Source organism: Sinohyriopsis cumingii, chromosome 15 (assembly GCF_028554795.1).
Source record: "Sinohyriopsis cumingii isolate HCF-2022 chromosome 15, ASM2855479v2, whole genome shotgun sequence".
Lineage (NCBI taxonomy): Eukaryota > Metazoa > Mollusca > Bivalvia > Unionida > Unionidae > Sinohyriopsis > Sinohyriopsis cumingii.
Genome location: NC_142975.1, coordinates 150,360,079 through 150,379,751, shown reverse-complemented (window position 1 = coordinate 150,379,751; position 19,673 = coordinate 150,360,079). Strand labels below are relative to the sequence as shown.

Genomic DNA, 19,673 nt, shown 5'->3' with positions numbered 1-19,673 from the left:
AAGGAAATTTGCCATCACCAGTATCATGTAGAAGCCATGACGGCAAGGGTCAGTAAGAGACTGACCCAATCCCAGTCTGCATTGTTTTCTGTGGTACTGAATACTGTGTGAAGATCACTCACCAAATCTGGTGCCATCCGCAACCTGCATCTGAGAGAAAGTCCAAAACTGAAACGGTTGTAGCCAGAGTTCAGATACAGATACTGTTGACTTCATGGGTCTAAGCTGTTTACACTGGGCACCAGTCCAGATGAACCAGAACTAGAGTGGACAAGGTACGAGGCAGTCTAACATTAGGTCTCAATGCCTGTTACAGGCTTTCAAGGGACGGAACATCCTAGCCTATACTGTGGTATACCGGTATATAATATTGGGTCCCATTCACATGAGCCACTATACCATATTGGAACTTGCTCAGAGTGTTCAGTGCTGGTAAAAATGAAAGACAGTGGTGGCAAAGTGGACCAAACTGATGCTGGAGGGAGCCACATGTAGCAAAGAATTCCCAGCTTTATATTTACTGGCAAATTCTCAGCCTCAAGTGATTGCATGAGCATCCTTCAATGACTATTTTCAGGCTTTGTCACTAGCATCAAGTAATTGTTTCACTAAAGGCATCACTGATTGGTCCTCCACCACAAAACAATTTTTACATGTATGGTCTGACTGGAATCACAAAAAGGTAAGAAAAGTGGGTGATTTATTTTCAGACAACTTACACCTTTACGTGTTCCACATCTTATCCTGACCATTGTTACCTGTAAGTAAAGTGAACAAAACAACAACATGTACAGGCAAAATCAGATGATGGCAAAGTGGTAGCTAAGAAAAATTACAAGAATGATTTAATTACTGTGAACAAATGGTCATTTACAATTTTAACAAATGCAGTACCTTTGAGTATTGAGATGCAATTTAAACACAGCAGACAGACAGACAACTTAAGATGGGGTCCTACTGCTCATCATGAAAGAGACAACTGATCGAGGTGAGGATACTGCAAAATTCAGTAAGAATATGGATGGAGTATACTTCCAATGTGATAAGCCAACTCATTGGACTGCTCAACTTGAGAAAAGGAACACAATGGAAGGCATTTATGAGGCTTCTTGATCCAGTGTGCTGACTAGATTAGTAAGAATATTAAATGATGAATAACAGGCAGCAACTTTTCTTTTAAGGGGAGATCATTCTTATCAATTAACTTCTGTGTCAGTAAGCAGATGATGTTTAAGGACTTTCATTGCTAAAGCAAGCCAAAACACATGGTAATCATCACTTTCGCTGAGTATGGCTGGATTTGCAATAAGTTTTGCTTGAGAGGAATAATTCATGCCAATCAAGCACACTTCTCAAGTCTTTATTGGCACAATATCTTCGTCCTGACAACAACAGACTGAACTTTCATGAAAACAGATTATGTACACCTATTTCCATATAAAACCCAATAATACACGAACCTGATACAAAATTCTTTATGGTTAATCCAAAGTGAATTTGTATATCCAGTAAGTATTACATATCAGTTAGTTACATGGCTATAATGAAGTATGAATACATGATTCCTAAGGTTCATGAGGTTTGCTGTTAACAGGTATTACTGTACTGACATGTGTTAAGGATGGTTTGATTTCCTCTATGGTTCTCTATGTTTTAATTTTGAAAATTAAAAAAAACAAAAACAAAGTTACAATCATTGTACATAGAAGCTGACAAGTCGAATTTGACAGAAAATTGAACACAGCCAGATCTACAGTCGCATAATGCACTGGCAGATCTGGTACTGGCAGTTCACTATGGGCAACTAGTAGAACAAACAATACAGACTCTGATCTGCCAGCACATTATGCTATGGCAGATAAGGGTCTATGTTGCTTACAGCTGGACTCAACTGATAAGTGCATATATATGGTAAATATTTGAGGAATTATAATATTATGGATGGCAGTAATACACTGGGTTCTGTTCTTAATGCATAATGTGCTAATATAGTAAAACCTGTCATGGGAGATCAATGTTATGTGAAACAATTTCTCCTGAGAGACCAGGTAGTGTATAACTTGTTACGAGACCACATGCTGTAAAAGACCATTATTTTTTTAAGCAGAATGTGTTGTCTTTAAAGGCAGGTTCTACTGCCTCAACAATTTAAACCTATTAAAGACGAAAACCATCTTCAAGTGATATGAATTAAGGCCTCCTACTTACAAGATTTTTTAAAATTATTTGCACTTGATTGTTATCATAACTTCAGCTGAATATATGTTACAAATATTGTAGAAAGAAAAATGACACATGTCTGGATTATTGCTGTTGTGAGTTTAACACCATTTCTCAGCACACAATAGGCTATACATGGTTATACATGGTGGCCAGTATAACAGGTGGAAGAAGAACCCAGAGAAAACAACCTTAAATACCACTGACACATGGTTAGCTACTGGAAAGCTTTCTCACATACCCACATTGACTGAGCCTAGGACTCTAACCCACATGGACAGAGGTTAGATGGCAGTGATCAGTAAAGGCTAGCACTTTAGACTTTTGAGCCACATGGGGCACCTGCTTGGATTTTTAACATCTAAACTGATATATGCTACATTTCCCTAATAGTATTTGTGTGACAAATACATTTTAAGGTCATATCTTTTGAGTCAAAATTTCTTAGATCAAATATATTTTCCTGGAGTACCATATTTCATGTATTTTTTCGTACCCTTTAATTTTTCATACACAATCCAGTTATCAAAATAATAATTTAAATGTATCATAATTTTCCATACATATCACTTTGTATTTCTTTTAAAAAACAAAATTATTTGACATAAAATTTCTACTAGAAGATTCATGTTTGCAAAAATGATCGAAAATACCATATTGACATTTTGTTTTTACAAAAGTAAAAAATAATTTTTGGTGAGAAACTACAATATATATATATATATAAATTCTGACAAGTTTAATCATGCAAATGAAGCTGAAAATACATCAAAAGATTCAGCTCAAAATGCTTGGTAAATATCAGCTTTAGTTTCAGACTGCTTACTATACTAACTCTCCAGGTCGTGAATGACTGACCATGCCTGCAATAATTCCTGACCCTGCCCTGCAAAAAAGCCTGCAGGCGCCCATGTGCATAAGCCCTCTTATTGTCATTACAATATCAACTAGTGTTTATTAACAAACTGACAAAGGACTTCATAGACCATACCTTTAAATATTATCGTTAATTAGTTCTCCTTATTAAGTCCATCACCGTAACAAAATATCACGTGCATTTTAAAACAAGATCGGAAGCCTCATGATGTTTTCTTATCCATCAAAAATTACATCTCAGAACACGGTAAAGTGAAGACCACAGACCACTGGTCAACTAGTCTTATTGTTTCATTGTAGTCATACAAACATAAAACTTTGTCATTTTCCATTGTAAATTTGAAAGTCACAGGCTACATTTAATCGATTCGTATATACATATACTATCTTTTAAGTGCTTGTTCTGTTTTGACTTGGACATAATTAACATTTTATTGCAAATCTATTCTATGACACACCCCACTACTATCTTTATTGGCAAGTTCAAATAACAAGTAATGCGTATGATCGCAAGTCCTTATAACATCTGCTTTATGGACATTGGCTTCAATAGCACATTGACAGATTTTCATTTCCTTAAAGAGAACCTCATTTACCTTCTGGCAGCCTCGTTGATTTGACCTCTTCTGTCCATTCTTGCCCTCAATCTGGTTTCAACTGGATAACCAAAGCGCTAAGCATGTTTAATTACCATGTAAATAAAATTGCACAGCCATGTAGTTGTTGTGACAATGTACATTGTAATTAATACAAGAATGAATTGTTAATTTAGCTGTGTTTTTTTATAATGGAATATAGTAGGATCATAATACATGAGTATTATCACAATTGTCAGGTAACTGAAAATATTATTTTTTCTTTTTGCAAAAGCTACAAATAAAAACCACCCTGAATAAATACAGTATTGTACACTGTCACAATTTTGTTTCATATCTCTCTCTCACTAACACACAGACACACACACACACAGACATGCATGTGAACGGGCTCACGTGCATTAACAAAAACGTGATTTCAAATTCTTTAATTTATATTGCAATCTGATGAGATTATTGTTGCTGTAAAAATACAAGTTGCATGTGGACAATTTACCAATAAATAATACCCATAACTTATACACGTTCAAATCATCTTAATCATTTTGCCAACATTACACAATATATCAGCTACATGTGCCCTAAATGCCTACAAGCTTGAACAATGAGACATAATCCTCTTTCTCTCTCATCAATAACAAAAATCTTTTTGAGTGCATTTATTTTTATTGTAATTAGATTCTTGAGTTGACAGCAGAATGAGACAGAAAATATACATTTACTTTGTACGTTTGTACCATTATGTTCTCGAGCAGCATGTGTTCCATAGAAATTGTTCAGGTATGATCCCTTTATTTTTCGTACATGGTCAGTACTGCGAAATGATAATTATTTATTTTACGTATAATTTTTCGTCCAATGAAATTAATAATTATTTTTTCAAGTACCAAAAATTACATGAAATACGGTGTTACATCCATATAATCTACAAGGTATAACAGTTTCCAAACTCTGGTTATTTATTCTTTTCAGGAATTCAGGTTGGCACATCTTAAAACTATCCTTCACAATCAGCAATATTTTAAAATCACTTTTATGTTTGGCTCAACTGCAAACAACACCGACCCTGATCTGCTATCACATAATAAGCTGGCAGATCAGGGTCTATGCTATTTCTTCTACTAATTAGTTCTAACAAACTAATAGGACTCAGATGTGCTGACCCATCATGCAATGGCAGATCTGTGTCTAAGCATTTTGCTTTTGAATCCAAGCAAGTATATGTGGTAATTATGAACCAATGTTACACTTGTGCTGACAAAGACAATTTTTGATAATGATATGCTTGTGGTATGTATTCTGCATTGTAAGTCTGTGACTTTTTAAATTATATATAAATTAATGGTGAAATGTTTGCAAAAACAATATACTGAAATCAACTGATGTTATTCCTTCAGCTACAGGAGTCAGAATTTGCAAAATATCTCTTGCATTTTTGCAGACATTTACCTTTTTGTAACATTCAGTATGTTTTCTCCGGCAATGTTTACAACTGAGGTGCAGTCTTTTGGCAGGCCATGCCGATGAATATCATTCTGTAAATAATGAAAATATTTGGGAATATTAAGAAACAAAATGTGTTCATAGAACACAAATGCAGAGACTCGAACCCACGCAGACAGACACACAGAAGTAGTGGGATACTATCAGGCAACAGAGATGTATTCAAACTGTTCTGGTCTGGTAACTGTATTGTACTTTTAAAAGAGTAAAAGTAATTTACAGCCAGTTAGTGAAAAAACACATTCTAATTTTTGTAATTAGCATTGACCGAACTGAAAATTGTGTCCATATCAATCATATGTTCAGAGCATCCAATCCAATTGTGATATTTGAGTAAATTCTGTCAAGTCTGAAACCTGCTCTCTTTCTCTCCCTTCCCCCTCCCAGTCATCTGTGTGCACTGATCTGAAAATTAAACTAAATTGCCCATTGGATTAGCTGTTAGTATATGCTAATAATTTGCCAAATGTGTGGAATATTCACCCAATCATGACTGATATAACCAGTATCACTTTCCATGTGTGGAATATTCACCCATCATTACTGATATGATCTTTATTATATTCAAAGTGTGGAATATTCACCCATAATTGTTGCATTCCATGTGTGGAAACTTCAACCAATCATGACGGATATAATCCTTATTGCATTCCATGTTTGGAATACTCACCCAATCATGACTGATATGATCCTTATTACAATGTGTGGAATATTCACCCAATCATGACTGATATGATCCTTATTACAATGTGTGGAATATTTACCCAATCATGACTGATATGATCCTTATTACAATGTGTGGAATATTTACCCAATCATGACTGATATGATCCTTATTACAATATGTGGAATGTCAACACCATCATGACTGATATGATCCTTATTACAATGTGTGGAATATTCATATCATCATGACTGATATGATCCGTATTACAATGTGTGGAATATTCACCCAATCATGACTGATATGATCCTTATTACAATGTGTGGAATGTCAACACCATCATGACTGATATGATCCTTATTACAATGTGTGAAATATTCACACCATTATGACAGATATGATCCTTATTACAATGTGTGAAATATTCATGCCATCATGACTGATATGATCCTTATTACAATGTGTAAAATATTCATGCCATCATGACTGATATGATCCTTATTACAATGTGTGGAATATTCATACCATCATGACTGATATCATCCTTATTACAATGTGTGGAATGTCAACACCATCATGACTGATATGATCCTTATTACAATGTGTGGAATGTCAACACCATCATGACTGATATGATCCTTATTACAGTGTGTGGAATATTCACACCATCATGACTGATATGATCCTTATTACAATGTGTGAAATATTCATACCTTCATGACTGATATGATCCTTATTACAATGTGTGAAATATTCATGCCATCATGACTGATATGATCCTTATTACAGTGTGTGGAATATTCATACCATCATGACTGATATGATCCTTATTACAATGTGTGAAATATTCATACCTTCATGACTGATATGATCCTTATTACAATGTGTGAAATATTCATGCCATCATGACTGATATGATCCTTATTACAGTGTGTGGAATATTCACACCATCATGACTGATATGATCCTTATTACAATGTGTGAAATATTCATACCATCATGACTGATATGATCCTTATTACAATGTGTGGAATATTCATACCATCATAACTGATATGATCCTTATTACAATGTGTGGAATATTCATACCATCATAACTGATATGATCCTTATTACAATGTGTGGAATATTCATACCATCATGACTGATATGATCCTTATTACAATGTGTGGAATATTCATACCATCATAACTGATATGATCCTTATTACAATGTGTGGAATATTCATACCATCATGACTGATATGATCCTTATTACAATGTGTGAAATATTCATGCCATCATGACTGATATCATCCTTATTACAAGGTGTGGAATATTCACCCAATCATGACTGATATGATCCTTATTACAATGTGTGGAATGTCAACACCATCATGACTGATATGATCCTTATTAGAATGTGTGGAATATTCACACCATCATGACTGATATGATCCTTATTACAATGTGTGAAATATTCATACCATCATGACTGATATGATCCTTGTTACAAAGTGTGGAATATTCACCCAATCATGACTGATATCATCCTTATTACAAGGTGTGGAATATTCACATCATCATGACTGATATGATCCTTATTACAATGTGTGGAATATTCATACCATCATGACTGATATCATCCTTATTACAATGTGTGAAATATTCATGCCATCATGACTGATATCATCCTTATTACAAGGTGTGGAATATTCACCCAATCATGACTGCTATGATCCTTATTACAATGTGTGGAATGTCAACACCATCATGACTGATATGATCCTTATTACAATGTGTGGAATATTCACACCATCATGACTGATATGATGTTTATTACAATGTGTGAAATATTCATACCATCATGACTGATGTGATCCTTATTACAATGTGTGGAATATTCATACCATCATAACTGATATGATCCTTATTACAATGTATGGAATATTCACCCAGTCATGACTGATATGATCCTTATTACAATGTGTGGAATGTCAACACCATCATGACTGATATGATCCTTATTACAATGTGTGGAATATTCATATCATCATGACTGATATGATCCGTATTACAATGTGTGGAATATTCATACCATCATGACTGATATGATCCTTATTACAATGTGTGGAATGTCAACACCATCATGACTAATATGATCCTTATTACAATGTGTGGAATATTCATACCATCATGACTAATATGATCCTTATTACAATGTGTGAAATATTCATGCCATCATGACTGATATGATCCTTATTACAATGTGTGGAATATTCACCCAATCATGACTGATATGATCCTTATTACAAAGGTGTGGAATATTCACACCATCATGACTGATATGATCCTTATTACAATGTGTGGAATATTCACACCATCATGACTGATATGATCCTTATTACAATGTGTGAAATATTCATACCATCATGACTGATATGATCCTTATTACAATGTGTGAAATATTCATGCCATCATGACTGATATCATCCTTATTACAAGGTGTGGAATATTCACCCAATCATGACTGATATGATCCTTATTACAATGTGTGGAATGTCAACACCATCATGACTGATATGATCCTTATTACAATGTGTGGAATATTCATACCATCATGACTGATATGATCCTTATTACAATGTGTGAAATGTTCATACCATCATGACTGATATGATCCTTATTACAATGTGTGGAATGTCAACACCATCATGACTGATATGATCCTTATTACAATGTGTGGAATATTCATACCATCATGACTGATATGATCCTTATTACAATGTGTGGAATATTCATACCATCATGACTGATATGATCCTTATTACAATGTGTGGAATGTCAACACCATCATGACTAATATGATCCTTATTACAATGTGTGGAATATTCATACCATCATGACTAATATGATCCTTATTACAATGTGTGAAATATTCATGCCATCATGACTGATATGATCCTTATTACAATGTGTGGAATATTCACCCAATCATGACTGATATGATCCTTATTACAAAGGTGTGGAATATTCACACCATCATGACTGATATGATCCTTATTATAATGTGTGGAATATTCACACCATCATGACTGATATGATCCTTATTACAATGTGTGAAATATTCGCACCATCATGACTGATATGATCCTTATTACAATGTGTGGAATATTCACACCATCGTAACTGATATGATCCTTGTTGCACTCCATGTTTGAATGATAAGATCATTATTCACCCCATCATGTGCAAATGATACTGAGAGGCCTCTACTCTACAGTTAGTAATCTGGTCAATAAGGATCCTTTATGCCAGACAAGTGCAACCTATGGCTGAGGACCAGACCCAGCCTATGATGTGGTTTTATCCACTTATTTACATCATAAGACACGGCTTTAAAAATCACTAAATCCACCCATGACCTGGAGAAAGTTGTACATGTATGCCATAGTGATCAAGTGGTTCTGGAGCAAGAACAGTACTTTTCAAAGACCATTAGTAATGGGATAATTCTTTTTAAATGCTGAAAGTGTATTATGCATTATATTCATGGTAGTAATCAAACTGTTTCATACCCAGGTAATTCCATTTGGTCTAATGGTTCTGGAAATCACTGTCACTCTGTAGCCATTCTCTTCTAACAAGTGACCAAGATGCTGACCAATGAACCCTGTTCCACCACCTACATGAAAAAAATAGGACACAATGTATGTATGCATGCGTAATATAAGCTTTATTATAAGCCTGCAAAAAGTGACAGTATAAATCTTGACATGTACAGTAAAATGTTCATTATCCTCATTTATCAAGAGGCATGGATTCTGTCGGGGTTACTGGTTATTCAGATAAACATTTAATTTATACATGATAATATATGTACATTACCTGGGGTACACACTGTTGTTTCATATGCATAAGGCAGATACTATTGATCCATATCAGGGATCCTTAAATTTCCCCCATCCCCGACCCCAGTGCAACTGAATGTTTTGGCAGACATCACTGACCAATACATTAATCTGATGCTGGCAGTATATACTGTCCTTAAAGAAAAAGTTCTGACCCTTCCACAGGTCTCATTATATGCAAGCAGTAAAGAATAAGTTCATCCACTGATTTGTTACAGGTTTCCCCAAAGTCCTTGGATTTTTGTACACAATGTACTTAAGAATCCTCCACTCATTACTTTGTTGGCACAGATGATTGCACTCTTGGCTGACTCTAATGAGAAATTACAATTTCCATGTGATCATTACTAAACTGTGGCATCTGCTAACATTTTCAAGAAAAGCATGAGGCTCAAATACAGTGAAAGAATTAAAGATATCATGGTCTGGGAATCTATTGCATATGTTTGCATGAATAATCTGTACACACTGTCCTGCTTTAGCTTGCATGTCACTGTCATGTGATGAACAATTCGGTTGTAATTGGTTGTTAGAAACTCACTGCAGAGGGAACTATAATGGGGTTTTAAAAACCAATGAACATAATATATCAAATCACTTGCCTGCAAACACCAGCTATGGGTTGCAATTTTCAAGGTGAGTAGTACTCTCTCAAGCAATGAAATTTAGGAGTGATGCATATTGTCACCTCATCTAGGCATGTACATAAGCCTACCAATAAGAAAATGAAAACACTTTAGAATAAGGAAGAAATATCATTTATGAGAAGCTGATCTTTGAAATTTAACACCATCGTTCACTAAAGGATTAAGAAGTACTTCTCTACTTCCATATATCGAGGTAACTGTGAGTACTATAGCCTTCGAAGAGTTCAATTCTAACAAGCTAAGCTGGTGACACCTCTACTGACTGTCCAACAAAGAATTAATGTATTAACTAGACCAAGTCACCTTTGAATTAAGCCTTATTGTCGGACAAAGAAACAATCTGTAAACTAGATTGGTTTTAAACATATTATATTGCATAATTACATCACATGGTGTTGGGCTACAAGTTCCAACAACTTAACAACAGCTCTCCCCCAAATACACAATCAGGTACATGGAAAATGGCAAGGACTTACAGTACATGTATAAAACGTATCCATGGATCAGAAGTAAAGTAGATTTATACAAATGAAAATAGAAAATTTCATAGTAATTGAAAAGGAAATACAAAATAAGTGTAAAACAACTAATTTAAGGAAGAAAATGGGGGAGAACTGTCGGGGGGGGGGGGGGCTTATAAAGGGGTTCTGTGGTAGGTACAGTAGGGAGATCATGCCAGTGGGTAATTTGAGGATTATTGAAATAGTTTAGCATCTTTAAAATAAGTATGGAAGATTTCAAAGCTACGAGTGTTTATGTCATTTGATAGATCTACTGATCCAAAGAGCAAGACATTTGTACTAACAGGGATGAATAACTGGTTTAACTACTGGACATGTCTGGCAAAATAAAAAGATTTAAGGTATGTCAGTCAGTCTTCATGTATCGGTTGATCTCTGACAACTCTGTTGGTCCAAATGTATCTGATGATTTATTCATATCAGAGGGATACTGTTGCTCTGTATGTATCTGGGGACTCTGTTGGTCTAATTGTATTAGCAGACACTGTGGGTCTGAATGTATCAGGGGACTCTGTTGGTCTAATTGTATTAGCAGACACTGTTGGTCTGAATGTATCAGGGGACTGTTGGTCTAATTGTATTAGCAGACACTGTTGTTCTGTATGTATCAGGGGACTCTGTTGGTCTAATTGTATTAGCAGACACTGTTGGTCTGAATGTATCAGGGGACTCTGTTGGTCTAATTGTATTAGCAGACACTGTGGGTCTGAATGTATCGGGGGACTCTGTTGGTCTAACAGTATTAGCAGTCACTGTGGGTCTGAATGTATCAGGGGACTCTGTTGGTCTAACTGTATTAGCCGACACCGTGGGTCTGCATGTATGTATCAGGGAACTCTGTTGGTCTAGTTTATTTGCAGAAGACTGTGGGTCTGTATGTATCAGGGGACCCTATTGGTCTAATTGCATTTGCATTCAAAAGAATTACACAAACCATATTCCAAAATGGACAGCAAATCAGCACCATTTTAATTTAGTAACAACATGACATTATAAGAAATCTCTTGAGTAAAAACCTATGATATAACTTTCCATTTTAGAGAAGTAAGATTACAAGATTTTCAAGATGGCAGCAATGGTGGCAATACTGGATATCAGTTTTAGGACCAAAGGACCAACCAAACATTATAAGAAGTCTTTGGTCTTCTTGATGAGACCAGCCACCTAGGACATATTAAAGGTCACATTGGAACCATTTTCATTTGCAACCAAGTAGACATCATAAGATGTCCATGATAGGTTATTATCTACCAGAACACCAAGATAGGCTACTTGGTGTTCTGGTAGATAATAACCTATCATGGACTGAACATATCAAACATACCAGTAAAAAAGTCAATTCAAGTTTATGGCTTCTCAGTAGGATAAGACATTTTCTCCCTGAAAGGCACAGGAAACTATTTTATAACAGTTACATACAACCCTATTTGGACTACTGTAGTACAGTATGGGGTAATTCAAATGATAAAAACATAGCAAAGCTGGCACATCTTCAAAAAAGAGCATTTGGGCTAATATCAATCCAGAAAGAAAGCAAGGAAAGTTTAGCTGGTAGGTTAAAAATATTACCTATTAAAGACCGAATCTGTTTGAGAAAAGCCAAATTAATGTACAGGATATCTCAGAATAGTGCTCCTGAATATTTACAATCACTATTCCAGTATAGGCTACCTGGTAATACTCCCCACCTGCGATCCATGTCTACCAAACAGTATAAAATTCCCAAACCAAATAAGGAGTTATTTAAAAAAAGTTTCCAATACTCTGGAACTCTGCTCTGGAATAGTATTCCAGCTGAGATTAGAAATGCCCACTCTATTTCCTTCTTCCAAACCCAATATATTCAGTGGCTTCAGAGATGCAGCTTAAATAAATAAATTCCTTTGTATGAGGGCCTCAAGGTAGATTAGTTTTTAGCTAATTGTGTTACCCTCTTTAAATAAGGTCATTATTATTATTATTATTATTATTATAAGATGTCTTTCTGTAAAAACTCCATGTTGATATGATCATTCATTCACAATATGTAGTGATATGATTACTTTCCAGATGGACACTGGTTTTATTCAGGCATGGCAGCCATATTGACAGCAGACTGGCACCAACCAAACATCATAAGAAGTCTTTTAATGGAAAACTCGTGTTGATATGAACATCCATTCATGAGAAGCTTGCTATATCAAGAATCTTCCGGATGGCTGCTGTGGTGACATATTGGACATCAGATCAGCACCATTTTCATTTTTAACCAACTAGACATCACAAGAAGTCTTTTAGTGAAAACCCATGTTTATATGACGAGCACCCAATCAGGAAGAATAGTGATAAGATTTTCAAGCTTGATGTTCAAGTGGCACCATTTTCATTTAGGACTATCTAGACCATGGGATGAATGTGTGTGTTAAGTTTTCTGGCAATCCTCACCAGTTATTATGTACTTTTGAGACAGCGACATATGTAAGGTGAAGTTTGCATTTAAAACATGCATAATGGAGAGAATGTTGGCATACCTCTATACTACATTAATGTAATGTGGATGATATTTCTTTGGATATTGTACTTTTGGAAACTGTACATGATCTAAGTGCCCTGTTAACACATTAACCCCTAGTGACGACTTAACAAGGCAGGAGGTAGTAGCCTACTACTACTGCCAAGCTCTGTAGCGTCATGGTCTTGCATGACACACTAAAGTGGGTGGTATTATAGAAAGGTAGACAGATGTAGCTCTACAATGATAACAAATAATCTGGAATATCTAGTTGCACTACAAAATACAGATTTAAAAAACTCATTTTTTGGACCTGACTTTTTTTTACCCGAAATTCGCCCATGGTCGGAATCCGATTTTGTGCCTGGATTTTAGACTTTTTGGTCTCAGATCTAAGGCAAACCGGTATGAACTGCAAACAGACAGATGAGCCTTTGCAGAAAGTAGGGTAAGATGGGCATTTGGAATAAAGAGTGGTCTCCATACAAAAATAATGACTCTGTTTAGCACAACAAAAAAAGCTGACTGACACTATACATCACATCCAAATTCAAATTAGCATACCTTTATCAACTGTGAACAGTTTTTATTAAACTTTCAACAAATATACTTATTATTCATACCAGTATACACTGGTATAGCTAATGTAATGTAATGAGCATGCATAATTTTTCTCTGCTCTGTTAACAGGTCAGACCCTTAGCTCCCAGAACCACATACCGTGCAGTAGCATATGATATACCAAATGTTTTGCCTTTAGCTGCCTATTTTTCTAATCCCATGCAAGTGTATGCACATGTATAGGATAAAATGCACATGAATTTGGGGTGTGCCAGCTTTTAACTCATATTATTTTACAACAGAAATGTTCAAGGAAAATACTGTCATATCCCATTGTACTATTGTGCTCAACTCAAATTTTCATGTTCACTGTAAGATAAATTCTTGCTATACAACTTACTGCTACAAGAACAGAGGTCTCGCTAGGATTTTAAAACTAGGAGTCCAGGACTCCCATTTTGGTAAAAATAGGAGTCCCATCATCAAAAGTTGCAGTCCCTTCTTTCCTACAGAATCAACACAGACGTGAGTGCATCTATTTTTAGATGGATAGGTTTTCGTAATGTAATCACTCACTATAATATAGCTTCATTACAACAGTCCACTGATAGGATCACAAATTTATGGTTTATTTATTTGTATACATACTTGTAGTAATTTTAGGCAAATAAATAGTATCTGATTTTCTGGTTTTTTCCATATTTTTGCAAATACGTGTTAAGTAAGAAAACAGCTTAGACCTTAAAGCGCATCTTGTGAATTCCACAACATAGCATTGTCCCATATGTTTCTGACCTACATAATTTGCATTTTAAAATTAAATCTTTAATAAAATAATACCTAGGCTTTGGTTTCAATGATTTGTTTATTTTTTCTGACTATATTTTGCCTGATGTTTTAAGAAAACAGACAATCTAATAAACTCGTACATCTGCGAAGTCTGCCATTATTTCCTGTTAGGCCTACTGGTTCACTTGCAGTTTCAAACTAATTTTATGATGAAATAGTGTATAAGAGGCAGTTAATATATATCCAGATCACCGATTCTGATCTTAAAACACAAGTTTGTATGTTTTATCATCAAAGGATAGCATGCAGGAAATTGACAGTTGCTACCTTACTCATAAAAGAGTTAATGGTCAATCAGCTATAAAAACATAATGCTTGTGAATGGGCAAGAGTTTGTTTGTCAACGTAATTGATATAAAATCTAGGCCTAGCTACTGATGCCTTGATGAATACATTTCACTACAACACTAGAACTAACCGGGCTAAGGTTGAGGGGCATTAAAAAAAATATAATATGGTCAGTCAATGTACCTCTTAAATAATCACAGGGCGAAGTTGCTTTTGCTTTCCTAACTTAAGAAGGCGAAGTTTACATTTTTAGGCGACTTGTCACCCACTTACGAATGGCATTTTGTCTAAGTCTCAACATGTCTTTATTCTGAGGTCACGTGCACTGCTTATTCCGCTATATTTGGAAATGAACACAATAACAAAAGCTAAAGTTGTTTATTTGATGTACTTTTACCAATGACCACATGTACATCTCTGGGTCTTTCTGCCTCTGAATTCAATCACAGTAAATATCAGTACATTTTCCCACCTGCCTGCCAGTCAAAGCCTTTGAACTTGCCGCCCAGCTTTTGCATCATGTTCTTTTTATATGTACTCTTATAAAATGGCAACATGTATGTACATCAAGGGGTCTTTCAGTCACTGAATTCTGTCATTGTAAATATCAGCACAGCTAACTGATCAACACATTTTCCCACAAAGCAGGTGGCTGAAGCAGGACTGGCAAGTCTTTGAATTTTGCCGCACACCTATTACATGCGTATGGAGGACTCCCACATCAGTGATTTTCTGTGTCCCAGATCAAAAACTGGCATCCAAATATGTGTAATTAAGAGTTTCCGAGATCTATGAAGAATAACAGAGTTTTCCATGCATAAATATCCTCTTTCATCAATCAATTTACACAAAAATGACGTTTTTCTTATCACACTAAAACAACTTCCTTTAAAAAAAAATGGTGTAGATACAAAATTATACCCCTCTATCACTTTATCCTTATGTAATACATGTTTATTTCTCTTACCATTCTGTTTGCGTACCTCAATAGCAGTTGATGAAAATTGTGTGCGTAACTTTTTATTTACTTTAAAACAAAGCACAAAAATAACTACTTTTTACATCACATGTCTCGATTAATAACAATCTGATTGAAAACAAGATCCACTAATAAGTAGATCTGATAAGCACCAATAAAGATTCATGTTCTGGTTACAGAATAAACATTGCATTTTGTGTTGGGGAATGTTATCATGAGAAACTGCATTTGTTCAAAAATATGAAAGATGATTGATGAATAGTAAGATCCAATGAACATGAACTTGTAACCTGTGTCTGTACGATTTTCCTTGTGCAAGAGCTGAATAAATTTGTTCTAATTGGTTTTGTGAGGCTAGACAACTGATAACATTTCAGTTGAATTACATATTAACTATAAAAACAAGTATCCAAAAATATTAAAAACCATATTTATTGAAATCTTTAAAGTTAAATCCATTTTCATAAGCGCTATCATACTTGAAAAATGTTCATCAACAAATATAACAATGAATATGATAATGAAGTTGATACAATTCTTATGTTCTACCTTTGCTCTCTATAGTCCTACAATGTAAGACAGCACATGTTTTTGTTTTAGTACTATGTCTTACTATCCAAATAACGACCTTGTATAGCGTGTTCAGATGTCGGTTGACATCGGAATGAGTAGTCAAAGTTTCAGGAACATCTCACACACTTGGCAGCCTATACTGACACTCTTCCACTAATTTATGTGTAATTAATATACTTACTATGCTATCTTTATCCTGAAGGAATGAAAATACGACACTAGCAAATGGATGCATTTTCATGTTCCGTTAACATATATTTGAATTTGTTGCAATGCAACAGTAGTCGAGGTAAGCTGAAGTATGTTTAAGTAGGTTCATGTGGGGGATATGTTTCTTGAACAAAATGAAACGTTGCTTACAGCTCCAATTGGCATAATATATTTTTTATTCGTTTCGTTGAAGAATAATTATTTCAACTTAACCCGATTTCAACATTCCTGGCTTTCATCGCTTTCCAGCCAACTGAAATGTAGGCCAATGAAACATGAAAACAGGTCCATTTCTTTTGTGAGAATTTGATGTTATTAAAGAAAAGACACCAGGGTTTGTAAAGTCTGACAAAAACATTATAACTTTACTTTGTAGGAAAGCGTCATTATTGGTTGCCAGTAGTGTGTGATATTCCTGAAAATTCCACTTTCGTTACACTGTTAGTCGACATCAAAACACGCTACAGCGCCGTTATTTAGGCAGTAAGACCCATCACCCCCCAGAATAAAAATATCAGGTGATGTGTCGTACGTTGTAGGACTATGCTCTCTATTGCTCATCTGACCAAGACTAAGAGCTGGGAACCTCATACAGCAAATGAAAAAGGGTGATTTCTGGCAGCTTTATAGAGGTTTCAGTCAATTTTGGTTTGCAAATGTATATTTATCTTTTCTTTTTTTTTTATAAGTGTGTCCAGAAAATCTGCTTTTTATGTAACAAGTCGACCAGTACTGGTGCAGGGGAGATAACTCTTACAATAGCTTAATGTCCTCCAAGTCTCTATTTCAAAGTGTTAATTTATGATCATGAGTTACAAGGTTCCACTTTATTATCTTACCTATCAAAACCCTCATTCCGTCTTATTTTGTGGAATTCTTCAAACGGTGATAATGCAAACTTAAAAGTCTGGCAGGTTTAGTAATTTAAACAGTTGCTGTTGAACATCTTTTCCATACACAGACAGCAGGAAGACCAAATGTTCAGTATATTTGGGAGATCGGGCATAAATACGATCTCTGCGAAATTCATTGGTAGCGGGTAATGAGGACCTAGCAGTCAACACGATGGAAATAAAATTTGATATGAATGACACAAAGTCCCTATTTTCATTATAATAACATCAGTTTGACAGATATGACATGCAGACGACTAGGGAATACGCTTTTAAATCAAAAAGTTGATTACTGTTTTGTTATTATGTATGACCATGGATTAGAACAAATAGTTATCTTTCAAACTCGTGAAAAAATTGTTAGACCTCGTCCTGACCTCATTACCAGGCAGTTCTCATACATCCTTCCACCTGGTCTGGACGATAAAGTGATATTAAAGCAAACTGGAAAATTATAAAATCTTTTTTATTCTTCTAACTATTACAGCTGGAGAGGGACAAAAATGTTCCTTCAAAAATGACTGGATCAGTTTTGCCTGGATTATAAAACTAATGTGTAGAAGAAACAAAACTCGTGCTAACTCAAACCATACCGGCAAAAAAAAAAAATTAAGAACAAAATGGAAACAATTAAAAGCTGTAATTAAAGCAAATAAAAATTCACATAACAATTGCGTCATCAACATGATTTAAAGCCAAACTTCAAATTCAAAATCTGAAAATACATCAGCAACCTGGAAGAAAATGATTCCCATGGCATCCTTCCATCTAAGACCAGATTAGTACAAACTGACGCAGAGAAACAGGAAACACTGAACACCCAACTCTAAAATATTGATATACACTTCAGTGACATGTATTCTCCATGTATATTTCCAACAGGTCAGTTAGTACGTGTTTAGGTGTTCAAAAGTTGCTTCATTGTGTAATCCCATCAAAAGCTTTTGGCCTGTATGATTTTCGCCAGAACTACTCAAGGAAATATACTCTGAGTCGGCTCTAGTGTTTACACACATCTTTCAACAATATTTGGAAATTTGCAAAATCCCAAATGATTGGTCCCTAGTAAATTCATGACCCACTGTTACAAAATGCTAATCGCACAAATGACAGCAAATACCGTCCAATCTCACTCACTAGTTTTCTTTGAAAAATACTTGACCATATTACTTGACCACTCACTTAGATAACATCTCTATCGTATCTGACAAAAATAATAGATCTTATGGAAATTGCACAGCTGTGAAAGAAAACTGTTGTGTTCTTGATGATTGTAATAAATATTAAATAAAGCTGACAAGTATATATTTTTGTATTAGGGTGGGTATACGCCTGTTAATGCTTTTTAATGTTTTCGAGAACAATATTTGGTGGTAACTGGGTCCAAAATCGGGTTCTTCCAGGCACAATACTTGGACGATGATTTTCTCCTCATTCTCCATTAATGACATCAGGATTGAAATTATTCGGAAATTCGCATCTTTGCAAAATAATGACATTAATAAACAGGGACAATGGGATCGAAAATAGGGCACGCGATTCCAAACGATGAAATATTTCATAAAGCAAATGACGAGAAAGGAATGCTATGCAAACAGCGTGTCGTATTCATTGGAAGATACTTCTTATGAAAATCTCAATTAAATTAAATATGTATTGGTCACATTTACAAATGATCTGAAATGGGATCTTCAAATTCAAGAATTTTTCACCAAAACGAATTTTACTTTAGGCTTATTAAGACGTCTCTTGTTATTTTGCCCACCTACTGAAAAGAATTTGATTTCAAGGTTTAGTTACATCTATTTTAGAATATGCCTGTACAGTTGGTCCAACCCCGGTTGTGCAGATTAATACTTTGTCTACAAAGGTTTAAAAACATAAAGCGAAAATTCCTTCTACAAATATATTCG

At 35.0% G+C, this 19,673-nt stretch overlaps 1 protein-coding gene across 1 annotated transcript in view; it reads right to left on the bottom strand.

The window, feature by feature from the left end:
* The window catches only part of LOC149783060 (epimerase family protein SDR39U1-like), a 31,761-nt gene extending 13,922 nt beyond the window's left edge, over positions 1-17,839 (bottom strand). The window contains exons 1-3 of the mRNA XM_089934663.1: positions 17,707-17,839; positions 9,416-9,522; positions 5,142-5,227 (exon numbers count right to left, since the gene is read on the bottom strand). Coding sequence (XP_089790789.1) covers positions 5,142-5,227; positions 9,416-9,522; positions 17,707-17,722 — 209 coding nt within the window. The 5' untranslated portion in view covers positions 17,723-17,839. The remainder of the gene's footprint in view (positions 1-5,141; positions 5,228-9,415; positions 9,523-17,706) is intronic.
* Between the last annotated feature and the right edge of the window lie 1,834 nt (positions 17,840-19,673).